Below are 17,999 nucleotides of genomic sequence, written 5' to 3' on the forward strand. Positions count from 1 at the left end.
AGCAACGGGAATGTTCTAGAAGTTCACTAATTTATCTAAGTATTATATTCAAAGGATATTTAGACCGGCTAGTTGTAGCTTTTTATCCTAGTTAAAAAGAACTTCACTTACTTAGTTCCTAGCTTCCGAGGCAAAACTGCCCCGATATGTCTCTGATCAGTACATTTTATTCAATTTGGTGCTTGATTTTGATTCGCTTAGCGACCTTTCCCCTCCCTTTTAGCCAATCCTCAACTTTTTTGTTAAAAAGTAAGGCCTTGATTCTAAAGTTTGAAATGCCTTAATACTTTTGGACATTCCTCTCTGTTTTAGACAAAACTGGTCTAGAATGAGTATTCAACTATTTATTATGGGTTCGAAATGTCGTTCGATGCTTAAACCAAGAAATGTCTTTTCAAGATTTACGACTAGCTATACGAAGAGAAGATATTTTCACATTAAGCTAATTTGAAATAGTCGGTTTAATTCTAATCTGTTGGAGCAAAGGGGATTCCAACTCTTACTGAAATTCAGTTACAAAATTTACACAAAAATAAGGCCTCCTTACACTGTTTCCCTTAAATTTTTATTTACAACATCCATCCACCCTATTAGGGGATGACCTGCTTCATAGGGGGTCGGCCGACAAGGCAGATCTTTGGCAATCCGTCAGTGTTCATCCGCAGAACATGTCCTAGCCATCTCAACCTTTTTTTTTGTTATAGTCCCGGAAATTGGGAATGTCCAAATTTTTTACAGCTTACTCTTTGAGATACGGTCAGTCAGTAGGGTACCCACAACATTCCATAGGCAATTTCTATGAAAAATAACTAGTAAATCCACCTGTGTCTTTCGAAGTGTCCACTTTTCAGATCCATACTTGACCATTGGGCATCACTGTAGCTTCCATTATTTTAATCTTAGTTTACAGATGTTTCTTCCTATTCTTTCAAACATTTTTCTACTTAAAAAAAAACGCTCTGAGCCTTGACTATTCTACTCTTAACATCTTCACTCAACAAGGTTCTAAACAAATTTATTGCCCAGAAGGAAAATCCTGCTTTCGTGGCCTTATAATGGGGTCAAGTTGTTTAACATCTTTACTAGTAATACTACCTAAGTAAGTGAAGCTGTGCACTTCATAAATCTTCTCGTTGCCCAACATCACCTCTTCACCTTCGCTTATTTTTGGCCTTAACGATTTAGTCTTCTTAACATTAATTTGGAAACCTATTCTTGCACCCTGACCTCTCAAAACCTCTAAAAAATCATTCTTTTGCTACTATGAACATCTAAGATGCTTAAATCATCAGCATAATTCAAGTCTAGGAGAGTTTTACATCCTCAATTAATTCAGTATTCCCCACATTGCCTTTGTTATGCTCCTTCAGACAAAGTCAATCAAAATGATCCCTATTAACAGGGGTAGGAAGCACACCTGCTTAACTCCTGATTTAATACAAAACTAGCAATATTTTTCTCGTATGTAGCACTATTCACTTTAATGTCTTTACTATGGTAACTATGGTTACACGGTGCTCTCGTAGTAACGAACTGTAAGTAAGGAGTGACCCGACTCAATAGTAACCAGAACTCTGAGAAACGTAATTTTGATACAAATAGATACATCAAAAGAATTGGATTTTTATGCTGAATTCAAATATATAAGTTTCATTAAGTTTAGTCTTACTCATCAAAAGTTACGAGCCAGAAAAAATGTGCCTTATTTTCGAAAAAAGGGGAAACACCCCTAGAACTGATAGAATCTTAATGAAAATCACACCGTCAGATTGAGCGTATCAGAAAACCCTACTGTAGAGGTTTCAAGCTCTTATTTGCAAAAATGTGGAATTTTGTATTTTGCGCCAGAAGAACGATCAAAGATGCGTGTATATTTGTTTTTTTTTTCAGGGGTGATCGTATCGATCCAGTGGTCCTAGAATATCATGAGAGAGCCCGTTAGAACGGAAATTAAAAGTTCTAGTGCCCTTTTTGAGTGACCAAATTTTTTTTTTACGGCAACTAGGCCGTCTTTCACGCTCATTTTTTCCCGAAGTCACTTGATTATACTTCTGAGACAGCCATTTTCTTCAGCAGAGTCGAAACTTTAATTAATATGTCTTTGATGATGACTTCATCTCCCACAGATGCCGGGGAAAGGGCTCGAGGTCCTCCTCAACGCCTCTCTCTTTACGCTTAAGTTTGACTCTGTCTCACAATTCTATTTTTTAAAACAATAAAAAAAATTAGAGTAAACAGCGAGGCGTCGAGGAGGGGACAGCCCCTTTCATATACGGAATAATTTTTGTTCGTTCCAAGTTTTAATGTCGCTCCTTACTTTCAGTAAAAAAAGACTTTTTTTTATTTAATACCATACAAGGATAAGACCTTCGGTAGAACTCTTCCATAAGCTGAATCAAACGCTCGCTCATAATCTAAAGAACTGAGGACTAAAGAGGTTTTTAGCACCTATTTCATCATATGTAATCAATCTATGGTCAAAACTCATGATTTTCTGTTGCATTTGTGAGCCGACTAGCAGTTTCGATATTAGCTGAGTTATCTAAGCAGTTGTAGAAATGTAATAATCAGAAATATGGCCCAGAAGGAAAATCCTGCCTTCGTGACCTTATAACGGGGTCAAGTTGTATCATTCACGAGTTTGAGTAGCCATAACTACGCCTGAAAACACTTCAACAGGGTGACCTTGAGAAGTGGCACCCCTTGAGAAAAATCTAGGCTAGTAAACGACACAGAATCGAAAAGCATTTTCATTAATGGATAATTATTCTAGGTTATTTTGTTTAGTGCTAGTCTTGGGGCTACTTAACTTCTTCCTGGCCATATCTATTAGGGGTTGCTTTTCATCGTAGTGTAATATATATATATATATATATATATATATATATATATATATATATATATATATATATATATATATATATAAAGGAAAGGACATATATTGAGTAAAAAGTAATAAGCCTGAGATTGCACGTGCAGAATTTTTTCTCTTAGTGATAGGAGTGCATCACCAAGTTCTGAAAACCATGGAGTGCACAAAGTATTCATTCACTTGGATTTCCCCAAGAGTTCTTTCTGTCTGGTTACAATCAGGCTTTTGTGCTTTAAGTATGCTTGAGGAATATTTATTAGTCGCTGGCCTGCACTAGTCGAACCCATTGTTCTTCTTGGGGCCATAAAAATGTCAGTGATTTATATCACATATATACAGTGTATATACAGGTAAATACAGCGTTATAAAGTTGAAAGACAGCTATAGTATTGACATTTTGACTGAGAAATTAAGACACTTCAACTGGACTTCTTGGAAGTTTCTATACCTCATTTTCCAAGGTTAGGAAACATGAAATTTTGTGATATAGAACTTATTTATTCACGCAAGAATGATAGGGTAAATAGAACTCATAACAAATTGGGAAGCTTCCCAACTCTTATTTAGGTAGGATGGTTTGTATAATAGGACTATTTCTGCACAGTTTATAACTTTACTCTCTACTGATTTTCCACTATCTATTCACTCTTCTTCTGTATAGAACATCAAAAGCATTTCTTGTTGCTGAAACCAAGTTCGGAAATAAACTCACCTTTTTATTATTGAAGTTTTTTTCAGAAAACGACATCAAATTTGCTGGGTCTTGTAGTATCAAGAAGTTTACATCGCATTTTGAAAGACAAACTCAAAGCTTCTCAAGAGCCACATCTCTTAAAGCAAATCAATGAAGAACTAAACCAGGTAAAGCTTTCCAAATTAATCTTTTTTTTAATCAGTTTTGGTGAAATTTACATTCAGATCTTGATATATGCTCAACTCAGCTATATATTTTACCAAATAATCCTTTTTTGTTGTACTGTGTTTAAAATTTATTTTTCCAATAGCTCAACAGAATACTGCTCAACAGGAAAGCTCCGTGGATTATAGCTAAAAAAAATAGTAAATATTAAATTACACTAAACGAACAAGTAAAAAACAAAAACCATTTTATTATCAAATAATATGAAATTGAATCGTTATTATGAATATTATGATCGATTATAATTTTATTACATTATAGTGTTATTAATTATTATTTTAAAACATTGGGAATCATAATTATTTATTATTATTATCACATAATAGCCTGTAAAAGGATTATGTGTCAAGAAATGACACACAGACCTATATGCTCCATAAAAATCCCTCCCCGCATTGGATGACTATCTGAATCAACCAGACCCAATCATCATAGACCCAAAATCCCTGCTTCTTAAATAATTAGTTTCTCCCTGTCTCTCCCTCGTATACACAAAATAGCTCCAATTTCAACTACTTCAGCTGTTTACAAACAGCTAAGGCTGTATCAACATTACCACTAATTAGGCATTAATAAGGAACTTAACTATGCTGGATTTTTCCAAAATATTTCCTCTTGGCTTCCATTCCTCCTTGTATTATAATTAATTTATATTTCCCAACTGCCTTTAATCGGCGACAAAGCCATAAACATATCGATTTTGTTATGTCGCAACAGATTTTTTGTTATTCCAGTTACTCAGGACTATTTTCACCTTTGTCAGTATTCTTGAATCAATTGCCAGATTGGAAATTTTGTGCAAATTTGTGAAACGTGAGAAGTGCAAATTTGTCTTCATTAATTTGTGAAGACAAACTGTGACATTTATCAAAAATTGAAGAAAACCATATTAGAGCGTTATAAAGTATCTATGGAAACTAATCACAAATAAGTTAGGCATAAATTTGAATTTGCGTTTATGCTAATGTGAGAAAACATGATATTATGTAATATAAAAATTATTTATTAATGTAAAAAGCATTGAATATATAAGCAAGGATTAGGGCTCAAAAAGATTAAGGATCGGTCAACCTCTAAGTCCTTTTAAAGTTGGGAACAAGGCCAGCTCAAGACGTTCGAGTATCCTATGCCCTCCACTCAAATAGTTCAGTCGTTAAATTACAAGATATTCCAACCATAAAAACCAACTCAATTATATTCTAAATTTCTTAGTTATTGTAAAACGATCATAACAAGTTAACAGCTATTTGCTCTTTCCAATTGAAAGAATGGCAAAGATTTTCGAATTTTTGTTTCAGTGGTTGAATTAAGAGTTTAAATGTCGCAACTAAACGATTAAGGGGAGTAAAATCCGCCGTTGAATATTTCCGTTTTCCCCTTTTATATTACTTCTGTTGTTTTAGCCTTATTCACGCAAGTTCTAATTAGAAACTGGATTAAGTCATTCTCTAAAATTTGTCCAGATAATGAATGTGACGAATATCTTGGATATTCTCAAACATGATGGTATTCGACATTGCTAGGAACAAAATTTGGTAATTAAGGCAAAAGCAAATAAATCATCATTCGAACCACCCAAAGCTAGGATTTGCGTTATCATCACTCTCACGGATACCATCGGTCTTTCCAACACTTAATATCAGTCTTTTCACCCTTCACTTATTTTATGTAAATAATTTTCGTCGTATGTTTTGTTTTGTAGTTGACTGCGAATCCTTTGAACTTTTGAAAACTTGGCATATATTAACGTCATTTTCAGAGCTAGCTAATATAACGGCTAGCTAAGGCTTTCAAATTTTAATTGGTTTCAGAGGCCAATAAAGTAGTTGATCTTACAACTCACCTTGGTTTTTGGAACATAGGATTGTTCTAAATTTTTTTTTTTTTTTTTGGTTTCATTTGCAAGCCAGATTTTAACAAGGATAAAGATAATTTATCTTTGTAGTTGTTTTCTTGTGATTCAACTAATATGCACATATTTCATAAACTTCACCTATCACATGGATATCATAAAAAGCTTATGGTAAGTACGCCACTTTGTGGGGATTAGGAATTTCAATGCACCGAAACCCATGTAGGAAAAAGTGTATTCCTCTGACAGGACCTGGTTGAAGGTGTCGGTTCTGAGTTGGTCGTTAATTGGGCGCCGAGGATCCGCACCAAGCCGACGCAAAACACCAAGAGCACTACTTGGACCGTCCACGACCAGCTTGAGAGGGGATCGTGCATCCTTGCGAGAACCCAAGCCCAACTCGGTAGCCAGTCGCATCTTGTTCCATGCCAGACAACCTCCATATTCAGAGCCAATCGTTATCCCGAAGTTAAGGATCCAATTTACCGATTTTCCTTACCTACATTCATCTATCGCCTAGATGCTGCTCACCTTGGTAACCTGCTGCTGTTATCGGTATGGTCTGGTGAGAGGAATAGACGTTGCCCTCACCATGATTTTCGAGGACTGACAAGAATGCACGGACTTCACTCAAGTGCAACGGCCTTCGGAAGAGTAACCCTATCTCTCTGCGGAGGAATTCCAGGGTTCGTATCTTACTTAAACAGAAAAGAAAACTCTTCCTGGCATTCTCGCCAGCTTCTTATGGCCAATTCTTGCTGCCAAGATGGATACGAGGATCTGAAGGGTACCCCAACCAGGTTCCCGAATAAAACGGGATTTCCTATCGCCCTTACCACGAGCCTGACGCTTTGCGATCAACACTTCGTGTCTCTTTCGTTCATCGCTCGTCTTGGGCTACCTTTTCCGGCTGGGCTTGGGACCGACTGACACATGTCAAACAACTGTTCACATGGAACTCTTCTCCACATCAGGGCTCAATGAGTTCTCTCGAGTTTTTGCTACTACCACCAAGATCTGCGCCACTGACCCCTCCAGGCAGGCTCACGCCCAAACCCTTCAATGCAACCAGTGCGGCCTCCCTACTCACCAGTGCGTCAGCGACGATCACCAAGTATCTGAACAATTCTAAAGCGCCTCCCATTTTAAGGGCTAGTTGCTTCGGCCGGTTAGTCGTTACACACTTCTAAGTGGTTTCCGACCTCCATGGCCACCGTCCTGTTGTCTGAAGCAACCCATTCCTTTCCGTAGGATCGTTCCGCTTGGCCGTTATGCCCTCAAGGCCTCTTATCATTCGCTTTACCGGATGAGACTCCCGTCTCTTTTGCTTAAGCACCAGCTATCCTGAGGGAAACTTCGAGAGGAACCAGCTACAAGAGGGTTCGATTAGTCTTAGGCCCCTATACCAAGCTCCAACGATTGAATTTCGGGTCAGAATCGATTCGGTCCTTCATCAGGGTTTCCCTTGACTTCGACCTGGCCAGGCCTAGGTTACCATCTTTCGGATCCCATCATGTCTTTTCTAGGTGCAAGCCATCCACAGCGGGATCACGACGCCCTGGGATGTACCCTCTCCAGAGGAGAAGGATTTCCCATCAGTATCGTAAGCAATGCGTTAACTTTCATACCGCCATCGGTCTTCTCATCGACCTAGGACTCGCAAACAAGTTTGACTCCATGGTCCGATCACTTGGGAACATTTATTAGATTTGAGATGTTTTTCTTTTAAGTTTATGATGACTTACATTTATTAAAACAATGCTACATGTCTATGGACCCTTCTATTTGTCCTAGGTGATTGGATGAGTGACTAGGGTCAAGGACTCCTTCAAGTGTTTTTCTGCCTTAATTTCTTAAAGTTGGAAAACAGTTTTCAAATGGGAAAACCTTTAGAATATTATACTCAAACTTGGAACTTTTTTTTATTGACTTAATTTTTTCTTCTTCTTCGTATTCTTTACATATTTGTTAGTATAACTCTTGCTCACGTATATTTCAAAATTTTCTTTGTCGTGGTGTAAACACATTTTATGTAGTCTGTGTTTGTCTAAGTTATTTTCTTTTTCAGATAGCAAAAGATGTACTGTCTTTAAAATCTGAAGATAAAAATCTGGGCAAACTTTTAAGCCATTTCTGGGAAGAGAAAATTGAGTACCTTTATCAGAGCAAGAAGCTTCGAATTAGAAGTCGAACTCACTTAGAGAAACTACACACCAACAATGAATATATTGCTGAGGTTATTATAAATATGGTATCCTACTATTAACAATGACACAAGTCATGTTATCAAGTTCAAGCAATTAGATCAAAGGTTATATCTAAGAACTGTTGTAATCCATACCTATCTGCTGCTTAATCTGTAGGTTTCGTCACTTCTCCTAACTCTTCAAGTGCTACTCCAGGAGCAGCCTCCAAAGTACCATGAAAAATTCATTACAACAACACTCATATAAATGAAAGCTAGACTTTAGGATAGGCTTTATAAGGATATCATAACAATTAAAAAGCACGAACTATAAATACAGCACTAACTTAATAGTTTCCTTTGTAAAATCCAATTAAACTATAATAAAGTAGGTCTATTCACACTGGCGGATCCAAGGGAGGCCGGGGGACCCCCAGATATTTTTTCTGGAACCCTCTTTCCCTTTTTTTCTTTTTCACTTCTTTTTAGAATAAATTTGCCAATTTGGTCAATTATTGGCAGCCTTGTCACATTGCCCCCCCCCCCCCGAGAATTTGCTTATTGGCGCCCTTGTCACATTGGACTTCCCCCAAGATTTTGCTCTAGACCTGCCCCTGCCTATTCATAAACACTTTTGTAACTATAATATATTCTGGAAGGAAATATTCAACAAATTGAAATCACAGAACAACTTATTACCTGTTAACTTCCGTTCTAACTCTATTTCAAATAAAAAAAAAACAAGTTTTTACAACTAGAAGTAAGAAGCAACATTAAATTTAAGACTAACAGAAATTATTACGTATATGAGGGGGTTCGCCCCCTCGTCAATACCTCGCTCGTTACGCTAAAGTTCGAATTTTGTTCCATAATTTCTGTTTGTTTTAAGTTTTAATGTTGCTCCTTACTTTCAGTTGAAAATTTTTTTTATTTAATTGCTGATCATTTTTTAAATAGTGCTGGGATATCCGGTGCTTCCTTCATGTAAAAATTATCTTCCCCTATGAAAAATTCCTCCGTCGAAAGATCCTCCATGGAAAAATTCCTCCATTGGGAAAAATAAGCGTGGGAGGGGGGCTAGTTGCCCTCTATTTTTTGTTACTTAAAAAGGGCACTAGAAGTTTATTTTTTCTGTTAAATGACACTCTCTTGATATTTTAGGACTACTGCGTCGATACAATCACCCCTGGAAAAAAAAAATAGACACGCATCCGTGATATTTTTCTGGCAAAAAATACAAAATTCCGCATTTTTGCAGATAGGAGCTTGAAACATTTACAGTAGGTTTCTCTGATACTTTGAATATGATGGTAGGATTTTCATTAAGATATTATGACTTTTAGAGAATGTTTCCTCCTTTTTCGAAAATAAGGCAAGGTTTTCCCGGCTCTTAATTTTTGATAGGTAAGTTGATTTCATTAACTAAACTTGATGAAACGTATATATTTGAAATCAGCATAAAAATTCGATTCTTTTTCAATTACGAATTAGCCGGGTCACTCCTTACTTACAGTTCCTTACAGAAAACGCAATAGTGCAACTGACTGACTATCTGAGAATCATGAAAAATTTCAATTTTTTTTCACATATATCTCGTAGTACTTACTTTAGACTGATCGTTAAAAGATGACCTAACAGGTAAAAAGGAACAATTTGGTTTCAAACAGTTCGTGGTAACGAACTGTAGGTAAGGAGCGACCCGGCTCAATAGTAACCAAAACTCTAAAAAAATGAATTTTGATACCAGTAGATACATAAAAAGAATCAAATTTTATGCTGATTTCAAATATATCAGTTTCATCAAGTCTAATCTTACCTATCAAATGTTACGCGCCTGAGAAAATTTACCTTATTTTCGAAAAAAGGGAGAAACACCCCGTAAAAGTAATAGAACTTTACTGAAAATCGCACCATCAGATTCAGCGTATCAGAAAACCCTACTATAGAAGTTTCAAGCTCCTATCTTTAAAAATGTGGAATTTTGAATTTTTTGCAAGAAGAAAGGCTACGGGAAGTAAGGTTGCGTGTTAATTTTTTTTTTCCCAGGGGTGATTGTATTGACCCAAGGGTCCTGCAATATCGCGGGAGGGCTCATTCGAACGGAAATTAAAAGTTCTAGTGCCTTTTAAGTGACCATAAAATAGAGGGCAACTAGGCCCCCTCCCACTCTTCACCTTATATTGGCATTTTCATAGGCAGTGTAATAGTGCTGCCTAAGCAAAGACAGATGTGGGCATAATGTAATTTTTTTTTTCACCATGGCGCTTCGTATAGAAGGAATTGCTATAGAAAGTTCGCAAGGAGCTCATTAAATTGGAAATTGAAAGTCCTAATGATATTTTTACAAGTCAAAAGTGATTGGAGGGAAACCCCCTCTACATGCCCGTCATTTGCCGAAGTAACCCAATCAAAACTTTGAGACAGCCATTTTGTTCAAAATAGTTAAAAGGTCCAGTAATTATGTCTTTTGGGATGTCAATATTCCCCCAAAGCTCTCAGGGCAAGGGCTATAAGTTATGGTAATTGCCCATTGCTAATATATAAGGTTTCTATGGAAGAAGTGGTTATATAAACTTTGGAGGGGGATTATTGGATTGGTAATCGGAAGTTCTAGTACCCTTTTTAAGAGTCAAAAATAATCGAACGGCAACTATCCACCCACCCACGCTTCCTTTTCCCAAAATGTATCCGATCGAAATTTTGAGATGTTCAAAAATAGTCCAAAGTCAAAATAGTCGAATGATCATATAAGAATGCCCCTAGGGTTGACACAAAACCTCTGAGCCCAGAAGCAAGGGTCGTAAGCTATGCCCCGGCGGTATATACGATTTTTATGAAAGGAATAGTCCTATGATAAAACTCCTCCTATATTTAGGAGGACACTCATTTGGTTAAAAATTGAAAGTTCGTATTCCCTTTTTGAAAATCAAAAATAAATGGAGGGCAACTATCCCCCTCAGACCCTCTTTTCCCCAAATGTATCCGATCGAAATTTTGAGATAACCATTTTGTTCAAAATAGGCTAAAAATCATATAACAATGCCTACAGGGTTGACAAACCACCAAGAGCCAGGTAAAAAGGGTTGTATGTTATGCCCCAGGGGTATAAAAGGGTTTCACTGAAAGTGCCCTTTTTAAGAGTCAAAAGTGATTAGAGGGCAATCAGTCCCTCAAAAGCTCGTCATTTCCCTAGAAGCAACCAATCTAAATTTTGAGACGGCTATTTTGGACACCATAGTTGAAAGGTCCAGTAATTGTGTCTTTAGGGATGTCACCTTCCCTACGGCCCACAGGGCAAGGGTAGTAAGTTAGGCGATTCTCCTATTGTTTACATACAGTATGTGCCATTGAGAATTCTTCCATGGAAAAATTTTTCATGAGGGGTGGGAATTTTCCATTAAGGGGGCACCGGATTTCCCAGCATTGTTTAAAAAACGATAAGAAATTACATAAAAAAAAACACGTTTTTTCAACTAAAAGTTAGGAGTAACATTAAAACTTAAAACGAACAAAAGTTTCTACGTATATGAGAGGGTTCACCCCCTCGTCATTACCCCGCTCTCTACCCTAAAGGGCAAAGGTAGTAAGTTATGCGATTCTTCTATTGTTTACATATAGTATGTGTTATTGAGAAATGTAGGCATGTTTGACCTTTACTTTCAAAAAAGACAAAGAACATTCTAGTGAGCCTTTTAGAGAATATTGAGTGGACTTCTGAAATAAATAAAAAAACATTATGTGCATAAGGATTTTCAAAAGGCGTAACTCAGGAATGACTGAATATATTAATTTGCAACTTTCAGGAAATGAGAAGGGCAATATTATACCAAATAATAAAACCAAATAATAAAAAACAAAATAATAAAACCAAAAGGCAGTATTTACACATTACTACTACTACAACTGCCACCACAACAGCTACCACTGCTACTACTGCTGCCACCACTAAAATTACTGCTTTTGTAGCGAGTACTACCAAGGCTTAGGATATTGAAATGAACGTCTGAGCAAATATGGAGGGGAAAGTTGAGCTAAATGAAAACGTACTATGTGCCTACAAATTTTAGAAATATTTCTGCCTACCATATCAAGTTGAAATTTCTGGGGCATCACGAGGGCGCTTCAACTGACCAAAAGGCAACATCTATATGCTACTAGTGCTATTAATACTGCTGCTAATGCTGTTACTACTACTACTAATACAATACTTACTGCTGCTACTACTCCTACTTCAGCTACATTACTGGTACTATTGAGGTTAAGCGTAAGAAAGTGAAAATTTGATAGAACATTGAAGAGAAATTTGAACTAAATAAAAACAACTAAGTCCATGCAAAATGTCAAAAGGATGTACCTCAAGAACATATACAGATATTAAGTCGGAACTTTCAGAGAATTCTTAAAGGCGAAGATCAGATGATCAAAATAGAATATGTGCATGCAACTACTAATACTACTACCACTTCTGCTTTTATTAAAGTTACTACTATTACTGCCACTAAACTACTCCAACCACTACTTCAGTTGCAAGAACTTGTATCATGATTAAACGTACGGGGTATCATCAGGGGATGTTCAAATGACCAAAAGGCAGCATGTACATGCTACTACTCCTAATAATACTGCTGCTACTACTGTTACTCCTGATACTAATACTTCTCCTACTATTACTACTACTACTATGATACCAGTTCTATTAAGGTTAAGTGTATGAAGGTGAAAATTTGAGAGAATATTGAAGTTTGTATGCAGATTGTCAAAAGGGCGTATTTTAAGAATGGATTTGGATATTAAGTTGGAACTTTCTGAGAATGCTTAAGGGGGAAGATCAATTGACCAAAAGAAAATATGTGCACGTTACTACTAATGCTACCACCACTGCTACTTTTACAACTACTACTACTACTACTCCAACTACTGCTTCTATTGTAACTACTTGGAAGGCTAAGAGCATTAAGATGAAAATTTCAGGAAACATATAAATATACAATTTATCAAAAGGGAATATCGGCAATGTCATAGCAACGTATTAAGTTGAAACTTCCAGGACTTCATGTGAGGATGTTCAACTGACCAAAAGGCAAAATTTTAATACTACTGCTGCTACTAGCACTGGTAATATTACTGTTAATGCTACTGCTAGTACTACTAACACTAGTAATACTACTATGGCCACTCTTACAACGATATCTAGTGGTATGAAGGTAAAATTATCAGGGAATGTTGAGGGGGGGGGGGGGAAGTGAACTGAATCGCAATACACCTTCTATATGCAGGTTGTCAAAAGGGCGTATCAGCAATATCTTGGAATGATCTGGTGTGTGAATTCGAAATTTACAGGACTTGCTATGAGAGATGTTGTTATGGGGGATATGCATCCTAATGCTACTGCACCTATTCATGCTACTACTACTATTACTGCTACTCCTACTTCTATTACTACTGCTACTGCTACTATTGCTACTAAAGCTATGGCTACTAGTATTAATTCTACTGTTGCTACTACTACTGATACTACTATTTCTATTGGTACTACTGCTACTATTGCCACTAAAGCTAAGGGAATTATGGCCAAAATTTGGAAATATTGAAACAGTATGAACTAAATATAAACACACTATGCACATACAAGTTGTCAAGAGGACGTATTTACAATACTTCAAGCAAGGTTTGTGGTATTGACTTGAAACTTTCAGCATGTGTTGAGGGGTATTCTGAATAAACCAAAGGTGCTATGTGCATCAATGTGCTACTAATGCTACTACTGCTACTACAATTATTGCTATGACGTGAGTTGAGGGTATTAATGTGAAGTTTTCAAGGAATATTTAGGTGGATGTTGAACTAAATCGAAAAGAACTATGAGCATGCAGCTTGTCAAAAGGGTGACACAGCGATATTTCAAGAACGGCTTTCATTATTGAATTGGACCTTTCAGGGTAAGTTGTGGTGGATTTTGAACTAGCCAAAAGGCACTATGTGTACACTATTAATATTACTACTGTTATTGCTGCAAATAATAACGCTAAAGGTATTAAGGTGAAAAGTTTTAGGAGAGTTTAAGGGGAGTCTCAATTAAACGAAAAAACTATATGCATGCTGGTTTTCATAAAGGCATATAATTATTGTAAAGGCAGTGCAGTGCTATCATAGATAGCAATAACATAGAAACTTTTAAAGGAGCTAATCTGATTGGAAATTAAAAGTTCTAGTGCGCTTTTTAAGAGTCAAAAGGGATTGGAGGGCAAGCAACCCTCTTCCGAAGCCCACTAATTATCCAAACCTATCTAACCAATATTTTAAGATTGCTATTTTGTTCAGCATGGTCCAGAAAATGTGTCTTTAGCGACGCTGGGTAAGTCATCCACCCACAGTTATGTAATTTGCCCAATATGCTTTAAAGCAAAATGTTTCTTTAAAACTAAATCAAAAGACACTATGTGTATGCTGGTTCCCAATAAGACATCTCAGCAATATCGCAAGAACGACGAAAGTAATTAAGTTGAAACTTTTAGGGCCACTACTATTTCTACTTCTGCTCTTACAATTTAACTAAATCAAAAGAGTGTAAGCGTATCCATATTGTCAAAGAGCATAGATATAAATTTTTTTTAGGAATGGTATAAAGTTTTATTTTTTTATGTGAACCAGATGAGTTATAAAACTAAATTAAACAATACTAATTGTGTCAAGATATTCAAAAAGTGTATGTTGTTAAAAATTTGTTGAAAAATGGTCTCACATAGAAATAGCAATCCAAACTATGCTTTTTTTTATAAAAATATAACCGACAATTTTAAATAATAATTTCTTTTTCAATGAAAATGATTATTTATCTTAAAAACAAACAGAAATTAATTTATAAAACCTTTTCATCAAAATAAAATTTTCAAAGAAAATTATAGAGCTTCATTAAGCCAGATAGGAGGAGAAATAATGTAAAATAATCTTCTAAGCGAAAAACTTTCACAAATCAACATAAAAAAATAAATGAAACCCAAAACGGCAGAAATTACAATAGATAAACGATTCAAACTTTAACCGAACAGAAATTAACATGCGTAGGGCTGACAGCCCCTGTGTCTCCTAAAAACCACAACGTAATTTGCACTGTACTAAAAAAATATAAAACAAAAATATAAAAAACACCAAAAAATGTGGATAAACAATATAATATAGATATTATATATATATATATATATATATATATATATATATATATATATATATATATATATATATATATATATATATATATATATATATATATATATATATATATATATATATATATATATATATATATATATATATATATATATATATATATATATATATATATATATATATATATATATATATATATATATATATATATATATATATATATATATATATATATATATATATATATATATATATATATATATATATATATATATATATATATATATATATATATATATATATATATATATATATATATATATATATATATATATATATATATATATATATATATATATATATATATATATATATATATATATATATATATATATATATATATATATATATATATATATATATATATATATATATATATATATATATATATATATATATATATATATATATATAGACAATGTAATATAGTATATATACACTTTATTTCTGCATATTTTTGGTTCAATGGAGCTCTTTACTTTTCTTTGAAAATTTAACTTTGTGGACCAAGTTTTTTAAATTATTCAAGGTCCAAACAGCCCACAGAGCAAAAAAAAAAATAAATAAAAAATCATCATTGTTGAACAAATTCAGGACAAAGTTATAATTCATGCAATGTCCGAAATAATTCTGCGCTTCCTGAAGATCTATCAAAACATATTTTCTCATTCAAATGCAACAGTAAACCGAGAGTATGTTCCTAGTTGAAAAAATTAAATTAAAAAAAAAGTTTTTTTTTCAACTGAAAGCAGGGAGCAACATTGAAACTTCAAACGAACAGAAATTATTACGTATTTTAGGGGGTTCACACCCTAGTCAATATCTCGCTCTTCACGCTAAAGTTCGAATTTTGTTCGAATCACAAACCCCTGAATCACAAAAGGCCGTTTAATTAGAATAGATAGCTGCTTTGAAAGTACTAAAAAAAGCTTTAGCGTAAAGAGCGAGGCATATACGTAGTATTTTCTGTTTGTTTAATTTTTAATGTTGATTCTTAATTTAAGTTGAAAAATCCTGTTTTTTTTTATTTCGTTTCTGATCGTTTTTTAAATAATGCTGGGAAATGTCCCTTCCCAGAATAGGAAGGGACTTCCTTCTTAGAAATGTCCCTTCCCCCATGAAAACATCCTCCATGGAAATATCCTCCCACTGACATCCTCATCCGAACCCCCCCCCCCCCCACACACCCGAGAAAAAATCCCTCATGAAAACGTCGGTATGCTTCCCAGTAACCAATATTATATGAAAACATTGGGCAAAGTTCATAACTTGCAGCCCTTCCCCCGGGACCTATGGGGGATGAAGTCATCCTCAAAGACATAATTATTAGATTTTCAACTATTCTCAACAAAATGGCCATCTCAAAATTTTCATCAGGTGACTTCGGGAAAAAATGAGCGTGGGAGGGGGTCTAGTTGCCCTTCAATTTTTTGGTCACTTAAAAGGGCGCTAGAATTTCTAATTTCCATTGAATGAACCTTCTCACGATATTCTAGGACCACTGGATCGATACAAACACCCCTAAAAAAAGAAGAAAAAAACAAATAAACACGCATCCGTGATATTTCTTCTGGCAAAAAATACACAATTCCACATTTTTGCAGATAGGAGCTTGAAACCACTGCAGTAGGGTTTTCTGATACGCCGAATCTAATAGTTTAATTTTGATTAAGATTTTATCACTTTTAGGGGGTGTTTCCTCCTTTTTTCGAAAATAAGGCAAATTTTTTCAGGCTCGTAACTTTTGATGGGTAGGGCTAAACTTGATGAAAATTCTCAATTTGAAATCAGCATAAAAACCTGATTCTTTTGATGTATCTACTAGTATCAAAATTCCGTTTTTTTAGAGTTTCTCCCGAAATCTACAAACAAAGCAAATCGTACGCTGCGCTTGAAATCAGCGATCCAGCGAGCTCGTCATCTCAGGTATTGGAGAGAATTGTTGCTAGCGAGGATGAAATTGCAAGAACGCAAAAATCAATGATGGAATTAATTACTGAGAAGGTTTTAGAAAAGTGCGGGGATAAACAACAGAAAAGTGGGGATTCCCTAAAGCAATCGTGCGAGACGATAATTAGTGAAATCTATGCCTCAGTGTCCCTTGAGTTTACACCAAAGTTTCAGAGCATATTACAGTCATACAAAAGTTTCAAATCAGAATTTCAAGGGTTGGAAAATCGCGTGGAACAAATGGAAAGTAGAATAGATGATTTGATCAAGAAAAGCTTCTAGATAGCCTAGTTTTCTACGGTGTGAAGTAGTTACCGGGTGAAGATTTGAAAGCAACAACTATGAACATCATAACACAGAAAATGGGAGTCCGGTTTTTCGCAAAATGACATTCAGAGTATTTAACGCTACCGTTAAATAATTCTACTGCACAAGGCCAAAGAGATGTTGAACCGGTGCTTGTAAAATTGAGAAGCAGCGAAATGGCAAAGAAAGTTTTCAAGAGCAAAACTAAATTTGCTAAGTCTGGTCTTTTCGTATCTGAGGCCCTATAGAAACCCCGTCGGGACATTCTGAATACAGTAAGGGACAGTTTAGGAGTGCAAAATGTCTGGTCTGATCGTGGGCTAATTCTCGCAAAGCTCCCAACAGAAACCATTGCTCGCAGGATTCTGTCACTGGCAGATTGTTTTTAGTTGCTTGTATTTATTTTGTAGTTTTAGTTTATTGTTTGTCAATGTTTTGTTCTCTTTTCATTTATTATTATTTATCTGTTCCGAGAGCTCAACTGCCCTTTTTTTAATTTTATTTTCTTATTTATTTATTTTTTTTTCTACTTTTTTTTCACAATGAAAGCTATGAAAGTGTCTATTAGATATAAATATGTGTGATGTACCAATCGGTACCACATCGAGGCTGAGCCATTTGGAAAGTTGCCCGTTTGATATTGATAGTTATTTACTTTCGGATTTGGCGAATGAAGAGTCTACAGTGA

At 35.2% G+C, this 17,999-nt stretch overlaps 1 protein-coding gene and 1 pseudogene across 1 annotated transcript in view; one reads left to right on the plus strand and one right to left on the minus strand.

Moving 5' to 3' along the window:
- LOC148953372 (uncharacterized) overlaps positions 1-7,964 on the plus strand; it is a 28,817-nt gene extending 20,853 nt beyond the window's left edge. The window contains exons 4-5 of the mRNA XM_089087943.1: positions 3,611-3,733; positions 7,712-7,964. Of these exons, the coding sequence (XP_088944069.1) occupies positions 3,611-3,733; positions 7,712-7,909 (321 nt within the window). The 3' untranslated portion in view covers positions 7,910-7,964. The remainder of the gene's footprint in view (positions 1-3,610; positions 3,734-7,711) is intronic.
- Positions 5,826-7,684, minus strand: LOC148953373 (large subunit ribosomal RNA; annotated as a pseudogene).
- Positions 7,965-17,999: the final 10,035 nt, after the last annotated feature.

This window comes from Artemia sp. Qi Xiang Cuo, chromosome 4 (assembly GCF_049724085.1).
Source record: "Artemia sp. Qi Xiang Cuo chromosome 4, ASM4972408v1, whole genome shotgun sequence".
NCBI classification, from domain to species: domain Eukaryota; kingdom Metazoa; phylum Arthropoda; class Branchiopoda; order Anostraca; family Artemiidae; genus Artemia; species Artemia sp. Qi Xiang Cuo.